This window comes from Belonocnema kinseyi, chromosome 10 (genome assembly GCF_010883055.1).
Source record: "Belonocnema kinseyi isolate 2016_QV_RU_SX_M_011 chromosome 10, B_treatae_v1, whole genome shotgun sequence".
In the NCBI taxonomy this organism is placed as follows: domain Eukaryota; kingdom Metazoa; phylum Arthropoda; class Insecta; order Hymenoptera; family Cynipidae; genus Belonocnema; species Belonocnema kinseyi.
The window spans coordinates 73,127,585-73,136,665 of record NC_046666.1 but is presented as its reverse complement, the minus strand read 5'-3'; the positions used below and the strand labels follow the sequence as shown (position 1 = coordinate 73,136,665).

Below are 9,081 nucleotides of genomic sequence, written 5' to 3'. Positions count from 1 at the left end.
GGTGGGAACAAAGGAACACAGCCTCGAAGCGCGAAGCGTATACGGAACTCATTTTTTGTAACGTGGTAACAAGATGAGAATTGAAAGCAAACTGAATGTTATTTTGAAACCAAAATCATGTCGATACACCTTACCGACTGCGAGTAAAGCCACCCACGCTTTAACTTAACAGACTGTATTTTCAAATTCACCTCTTTTTGCAGTAAGACAGGACGGGTTCTAATGATAAATTCCTACCTTACCGACATCGAGAACATTCCATAGCACAAGTGGTTCAAGTCCGTGCTAAGTTTGAAGAATATCCTAAATAACGTCATAAGTAATATTACAGAATTATGCGAAGCAAGTTTTTTGTAAACAGCTTCAAGATTACACAGCCACACAAAAAAATTGTTTTCCGGGTCTCGAGGTCAGACCATGTTTACTCTCTGTTTTTGGGGTCGCTGAATCCGAATCCGGGGTCCAAAAACTCCCAACATGTCAGGGTTTCGACATAACCTTCAAAATACCTCGTAATCTAAGATATTTAACGCTTTACAGGTTTGTATTTAGCCGTATATTACAACAACCAAAAAATAGTTGAACCCATAAACCCTATTCACTACGCAAAACAAAGGTATAGAGGACGGTCCTTATGAGAGCTACCCAATGTAAACCACGAGGAAATTGCACGGTCGGATTTTGTACATCGCATAAAGTCCTTACAGGAGCTTCATCTACAATATAAAAAATGATGTGTAGAATTCTTAACGACTATAATAAATGACTAGTTACATGAATAGAATGGAAATAAAAACGCTGACGTGCTGGGATTTTTTGGATCTCGGATTCGGATTCGGCGACCCCAAAAACATATAGTGAACATGGTCAAACCTCCAGTTCCGGAAAAAGATTTTTTTGTGTGGCTGTACTATAAATACCCCTGAGTAAAAAGCAGTCCCAGCATTGTTTACAAAAAATTCGATTTTCTCAAGGGGGCGTGCACAAATTACGTGAAGTTTTTTCTGAAATTTTGAACCACGTACCCCCCCCCCCCCCCCCCCCTTTTTTTAGATGCCGTAAGTTTTGACCCCCATTTCGTAATTTTTCTTGAATACATTTTTTTGTGAACGTATTTAGTTAAATATTTTCAAAAACTAAAAAAAAATGAATTTTTTAACAAACAATGTACTAAATAGTTTATATTTTACCCAAAAAGTTGTATATTCAACCAAAAAAATTTCAATTTTCTACCAAAAATGGAATAATAAAATTTTTAATCGTAAATAATTATTTTTCAACCAAACAAAAAAGAAAATTTTCAACAAAATAGTTAAATTTACGACCAAAGAGAAGAATTTTTAACTAAAATGAAGAATATTTAACTGAAAAAATAAACTTTTAACAAAGCAGTTCAACTTTCGAACAAATCCCTGAATATTATTCCAAAATGTTTCACTTTGGTTTTTATTAACTCGCAAATATGAAAATATCGCACGCAAGAAATGTTTTTTGTTAGTACGCCCCCCCCCCCCCCCCCCCCCCCCCCCCCCCCCCCCCCGCTTAGCCCAACGCTTTTTGCAATTTTGATCGCGGATATGGAAAGTAAGCTAGCGGCCGGAGTGGTAGGAGGAGTCAGGATATGGTCACTCGCATATGCAGATGACATAGTGCTGTTGGCAAAGAGCGAAGAGGCTTTAAAGGAGATGATGAAGAGGTTGAGACTTTACTTGAACAAGAATAGGTTAGAGTTAAATGCGGACAAGCCTAAGGTTATGGTGTTCAGGAAAGGAGGTGGGAGAGATGGGGGAGGGGAGTGGAAGTGGAAGGGAAAAGCGGTACAGGACGTGAAAGAGTTTGTGTACCTGGGCTTCCTGTTTCGAAGAAATGGGGGAGTGGATGGTCATATAAAAGAGAGTGAGAAGGTCAAATGTGGTGATGAGGCAGGTGTGGGGGCTGGGGAAGAGATTGTTCGCAGATGATTTTGAAAGGAGAATGAAATTGTTTGATTCGCTAGTAATGAGTGTCTTATTTTACGGAGTGAAGGTTTGGGGTTGGAAGATAAGTGAGGAGGTAAATAGGGTACAGGAGAGGTATGTAAAGTGGATACTGGGGTTGGCAAGGAATACGCCGAACTATACTGTCAGGAGGGCGACAGCAAGAACGAGTTTAGGGACTGTAACAGGAAGTCGAGCGTGTAAATATGAGGAAAAAAATTTGGAAGAGGGGGGAAGTAAATTGGTTAGGGAGTGTTGGTGGGAGAAGGAGAACAGACGTAGTGGTGCAAAGATGGAGGTGGAAAGAGATAGGTATTTTAGAACGAATGGATTGCAGATGGATGAAGTTAGCAGAATGCACAAAAAAGGAAGGAAGGTATATGAGTTGGTTCAAAAGAATGACATGGAGAAAGAGAAGGCAGAAGGAGAGCAGAGAATAAGAGGGTCAAGGTGTAACGGAAACTATGTGTGGATTATACCAAGGGAGAGATCGCAATATTTGTGTAAGAAAGGAGAGCAAGAAAGTCAGGAACTTATAGCGAGAATGAGGTGCGGTTGCATGGGAAATTATAATAGGTTCTGGCTTTCTAGAGAAAAGAGAATGTGTGAATTGTGTGGGAAGGGGGATAGAAAATTGGAGCATTGGTTGGAGTAATGTGAAGAGGTGGAAAGGAGGGGGATAAGCATGGAGGTATTGTTGCATGAAAGGGGTGACAAAAGGGGAGTAGCATGGGTGAAGGGGGTGTTGGGTAAGATAGAGAAGAAGAGAAAGAAGGAGGAAGAGGAATGGAGAAGGAAAGATTGTAAATAGGAGAGGAAGTAGATGTAAGAGAAATGTAAATATTGTAAATAGTGGTTATGTATTAGGTGTTAGCCGCGGATACAGAGGCTGGTAATGCGAGGCATAGCGACAAAGGAGCGAAATGCTTGCGAAGCGAGGAAGGTTAGGCTATAGGAGCGAGCGAATTAGTTATAAGGTGTGGATGGATGGCACTTTGTAAGACGTAGTTGTAAGAAAATTCTGTAAAAAAATGGAAGTGTAAGCAAGTCAATTTTTTAGGCCAGCAGGCCGAAAAATAAACTTTTATCCATCTACTACGCACCCCCCTAATTGCGCAATATAATTTATGACGCTTTAAAGCAAATTTAGAAACTTAATAGGAACACAAAACACTCGCGCCTTGAAAAGGTCTCGATGTCGGCAAGGTAGAATTTTATAATTAGAAATGGTGTAATTTATCGGATATTACAAAAAATCGATTAAAATCTTTCTCTTCGAGTAGAAACGAAAAATTTGGTTTGAAGCTTCGCAAGTAACATAGTTTTGAACAGATTTGACGATCGTCTGAGAGCGAGAGAAAAAGAGAGAAGCGTGTACAGCTACTGTGACAGAGAACAGACCCGTGAGTGTATTGGAAGAGGATGTACTCTGTGATTGACTACACTGTGAAGGGGCAGAGGCAGTGGCGTTCTGTTGTTGCAACGAGTCCACCTGCTCCTTGTGCGTCCTCTGTTCCTCTGCAAAGCCCGTAACCCACGTGTATTACTCTAAACTCTAAATCTATTGTGCAGACGGTATCGTACCGACTTAAATTTCAAGCTGAATTTTCAAAATTCAGGGAACCCATACCAACTTCAAGGCTGAATTACGAAAAAAAAACAGAAGATTACTTAAAACTAATTGGATGTTACATTTTTATTTTTAATTCACTGTTCAATTGGTTTAGGTTTAGAAAATCCAGATTTGAAATGGATTCAACCAATAATAAGGTGAATGATATGAAAAATTATTCAAAAATAAATACATGACTTTACTATGAATTAGGATTTGTACTAAAAGTATGTGTCTTTGAAACAGATGTGATTTAGGATAAAAACGAGTTTTTATTAAATACGAAACTCAATAGTTAATTAAAGCAAAATAAAAAAGAAGTTAGATCACTGGTAAAAGAGTTAATTACATCTGACAATAAGCTTCGAAAAATTGGAATTAAAAAAAATCTCACTCTGGGTGCAAAAATCTATTAAACATTTGCAAGCAATAGTATTACTAATGATAAATTGAGACTACTTAAGAAATTCCAAATTTCATTTACTTTTATTAAAAAAAAAAAAAAATGAAACTTGGTTTCATTTTGGAACCCGAAACATTCAAGACAGTTTTAGACAAATCTTTGAAATAACCTTGCTTCTTTCAGTACAAAAATTAATAAAAAAATCATTAGTTCAGCAGAGCCGTAAATTAGAATATGTACAAAATTAGATCTAAATCTATCCCTTATGTCTTGAAATATTAGTTACCATACCTTTATCACAACTTAAAATTATACACACAGGGATGGTCCAAAAATAGCCATGTTTGAAAAGTGCAATGTGTTTGAGGAAATTCTTGCTCCTTTTTGTAAAAAGAAAACACAAGACCAAATTTAATCCAATCAGACGAAACCTTGCACTCCCTCCGCCAGGTCAAAGGTGAAACTATAAATATCTTTGTTTCTTTCGTGCTTGCAAAACAATTTTTACGATAATATTAGCATATTTTTCACGGAAAATATAATAGGGTTGTGTAATTTTATAGAAAAAAATTTAGATATATTTGTTTATGTAATTTACTTTTTCTTTTAATAATTAAGACTTAGTGTACCAACACTTCGCTACCCTAGAACCAACGAGTTCTATCTCGAAATTTTAAAAGTCACTTGTAAATATTTTTAATACGAATTCATTTCCACCCTATACATTTTTTTACGCTTACTTAAAAATTTTCTGTCTTTAAATAATAATAAAAAAGAATTGTTTAAAAACATTTATAAGGTACCAATGAATTTGTGCATAAAATATCTACAAATTTTTTCTATAATTCTATACAACACCATTAAATTTTGTTTAACCTTTGGCCTCGATGAGGGAGTGCAATACTTTATCCGATTAGATTACAGTTCTTCCATTCCACTTTTTAATCTTGGAAATTTTTATAATAGTCTGTTATACACATATATTTATTAGGATTACATTTTTTTAGATCGGACCTCACAATTGCAGAGAAGAAAATAAAAAATAAAATAGGAAATTTTTTATGAAATAAACTCATTAGTTGAATTCTTTCACGTTCAACAATAATTGTTACTATTGATAGCAGTGAAATTCGAAATTTTCGAAACTCAAATCTTTCAAAATTCGATAGTTGGAAATTGATAACCTGAATAGTTGAGCAATTGAAGTTTGAAGCCTTCTATATTGAAAAAATGTAATTGAGCCCTTGAAGATTTACATTTCTTTTAAATTAAAAAACTTAATAGTTGCACAAATCGTTTGAAATGGAGAATTTTTTAAATTAAAAACGTCAAATAATTTTAGATTGAAAAATGCAAAATTGCTTAGTTTAAAATGTAAATCGAGATTAGAAACATTAATTAATATTATTGTGGAACAATCAAAATCGAAAATTTGTACTTTTGTTGTGAAAATTTTAAATTAGGTCTTCCAATTAACAAAATGTGAATTTAGGCCTTATTATAAAATTTCTAATCGAAATTCTTCATATAATTTGTAAATGGAGTACTAAAAACTCTGTGTTTTATAAATTAAATTATTCGTAATTGCACGATTTCAACTTGAAAGCCTGAATTGTTAAATAATTCATTTAAAATCGTAATAAATTGAATTTAACATTCATAAATGAGGCGATTTCACGCACTCAATCTTGTGCCATTTCAAAATGTAAGGGATTTAAGACATTACATGAATTATTATAAATTTACTACATTAAAAATTGAATATACTAAGATTGAAATTTTAAGCATTAGACGAGAATTTCAAATTAAATTTAAATAAAAATACGAATCTCAACTGAAGCATAAAAAACCGTGTATTATCTCGATTTAGTAAAATTTCAAACTGAAACTCGAAATAATCAAACAGTTTTCAGTATAAATTATTTTTCTGATTGAAGACCTTAACTAAAAATCGCAGAACTTGAAATTTAAATTAATTCTTTTTAAATTTAATTGACGCTGACAAGAGAAAATTATATAGAACAGAAACAAAACTAAGAAGCCTGAATTCTTCTTTTTTATAGCAGAAATATTAACAGAACTGGTCTGTAAATTAAAATTATACATAAATTGTAGTTTAAACTTTTAAACTGTGCAACTATAAAATTATAAAAAAGTAACGTGAAAATGTGAATTCGAATTTATAAATCTTGCAGCTAAAAGAAAGGGTAAATTTCTGAGTATAATCGCTTCTACCTTTATTCTAGAGAACGACTAATTTCTACGCAAATATTATGAGTCTCTTTCCTAATACGGCTGAATACGACGTACAAACAACTTAATGGCTAATTGCATGAATTGCATGAGTCAGCAATGCTTGCCGCTCAAGAATGTTGCACATTATTTAGCAATGAATCAGTACGATGCGATGCATCGCATCGTGGTCATGATCGACTTCGTCAACAACAAAAAAGAGAAAACAAAAATTTCTCGAAGGCAGAGGGAACAAAAATGAGTAACTTACCCAGAGGCGAGAAGCCAAGGAGCTTTTGCCCCGTGTGCCGGCGGGGCAGAACGGATATGGGTTTACTAGCCTCATTCGCTGAGGAACTTCGCATCCTCTGACGAGGTCCTACTTCGTCCCTATTTGCGTTTGAATTGGTCATGGCGTTCAAAATGGCAGCATGCATATTATGAGCAATGTTGTTGTCTTCAGCTTCCATCCAAAATTCTCCACCGCCCGTTACTGCTGATCTTCCCATCTCCATGTAGAAGATTCGGTCCATGAACCCACATCGTCTTATCGAAACCAGCTGAGAAACAATGAGAATTGTTAGAAATTAATGATCAATGTTCAGTGTGAAACGATTGAAAGTGGTTACAAATAAGAGGGTGGCCGTTTTAACCCAAAAATAAAATTCCAGGTTCGCAAATATTGTTCACGGTCAATTAAATTAGAAAATTCGAACTCTAAAGCCTACAATTTTCCATTTGTATTATTGACAAATAAACTGCAAATTAAAGCTTTAAATTTTTATTTCAGGCTTGAGAAATTTACATGCTTCAAATTCTGTAAAATTTAAAATGATTATTAAAAGTTATTCACAACTTCTAAATATCTTTTTAAACTATTTGAATTTCAAATAATTCTCAAAAACAAAAAATCATTTTCAACTTTCCTAGAAATCTTAATAAACTGTTTTTATTTTTTCGAAGCCTTTCACAGTTCTCAAAAGCTCATGTAGGTTTTCTTCAAAATTTGCGAAAATCTACATTTTGTTTCACATTAGGTAAAACCTCTAAATATCTCTAAAAATTACTCGAATTCTTCTACAAACAATAAGTGTTCAATTGTTCTTTATACATAAAAATTCAATAATTTCACTTGAAAAATAATAATTTTTTAAATAGAACAATTAAGATCGTTACGTTCAAAGTTTAAAAGCTCCTTGAAATTTCAACGATTTATGGCTTTCTATTTCAGAAAATTCAGTTTCAAATTATTTATAATTTTTTACGACTAAGGATTTTGAATTGAACCAGTTTAATTTTTAACCCTAAACTCGGGGAATTCTGAAATTTTGAACGAATTTAGAATCGTCTTAACAAGTCAATTGCATTTCAAACGCTTTGCATTTTTAATTGCTCAAGTCTTTAAGACTGCATTTTTAAATTCTTTAAATTAAAAATGTACGCTTAAAAATAAAAATGGAAAAATTTTAAAGTAGAAGACTTTAAAATTATGCATTGTAAACTGAATGATATCATAATTATAGTCAAAAAATAAATTCACTGTCATTTCCCGGTCTCAAAAATTCTCGATCCAGCGGCTAACATAAAATAATTTCCAGTTTAGAATGATTCAGCGTCTGCGGGGTAGATCCAAACAAAATGATTTTGTCAAAATCGCTAATAGTAATTTCGTTCATAATCAACATAATACGCCCTATTTTCGTCAATCTCGTAATATTTCAAAACACTTACATTTTCTAGGACAAAATCTCATTTTTATAAACCTCAAAAACATTACACAATTTTAAAGGCTTTGCAAATTATCCTACAATTTTTTGATTCTGCAGAAACTTTCTCGCCCTTAAAATTTACCTACCATAAGATCGGGAATATTATGTAAAAAATATATATCAGCGATTTTTGCACAATTCCGAGAATTACGAATTTGTTAATATTGATTTAATTCAGGGTCCAACCAATTTAATTATTGGAATTAAATTTTTCGTGGGGAAATTCTGAGTGCGAGAAAAGTTCTACGGGCTCAAAAAGACGTTATAATGATTTTAAAAGCTTCTAACAGTTATTTTAGTGTTTAAGGTTTATAAAAATGAGATTTTGTCGTAGAAAAAGTGGAAATATTTCAGTCTAACAAGATTTTTGGAAATTGGGTACATTAACTCACGATTACTTAAGATTTTTTAAAACTTACTCTTGCCCGCGGATTCTCGGAATTTTGATCGATCTATTTCAAATTTCACATATTATAAGGGACCCAAAATGAAACCTTGCAGTCCTAGACAGTTTTCTGCTTAAAATTGCTCTTTGACTCATCCTAATAACCGGGCTTTAAATACCCTGACTTTTTTCTTACCATAAGTGGTGTTTTTTATCATAAATATTTAAAAATAAAAGTTAAAAATGATTTTTTGAACACTTTAATTATAATTGTTCATTCTTAAGGGTATGTGATACTTACAGTTTCCCCGGCTTTTTTTCCACAAAAATGAAAATTTTTAAAAACTGAATTCGGAAATGCTATAAAATATCATAACGGACGCCCCCGGACTCTTTTTTGAGGGATAATAACAAAAAAATTTATTGTGCTAAATAGAAAATTTTATGCATATGTATTATATTCAGGTTACGTTGTTTTTCATCTATGCCTTTCCGATAATCTGGAAATTATTTATGAAATAAACTTTTTTGATTGCCTGCAAAAAGGGTTAGTTCCGAGAGATTACTTACTATGTTTATTTGCAAGTCCAAAGTTTTCGGCCAAAATATTGTGTAGTTTGGAAGTAACGCACAGAAGAATTGTAACATACATAACCTCCAAATGTACATACGTTGTTAGCAATATCAAAAAATTTTTTGAAAAA

General features: G+C 33.2%; 1 protein-coding gene across 5 annotated transcripts in view; it reads right to left on the bottom strand.

Moving 5' to 3' along the window:
* Positions 1–9,081, bottom strand: part of LOC117182363 (insulin receptor substrate 1-like) — a 43,352-nt gene that overhangs the window by 24,764 nt on the left and 9,507 nt on the right. For 3 of the 5 annotated variants that reach the window (XM_033375553.1, XM_033375557.1, XM_033375554.1), the window contains exons 4-5: positions 6,495–6,783; positions 3,378–3,494 (exon numbers count right to left, since the gene is read on the bottom strand). In XM_033375553.1, the coding sequence (XP_033231444.1) occupies positions 3,378–3,494; positions 6,495–6,783 (406 nt within the window). The remainder of the gene's footprint in view (positions 1–3,377; positions 3,495–6,494; positions 6,784–9,081) is intronic. The other 2 variants (XM_033375555.1, XM_033375558.1) reach the window with 1 other exon arrangement.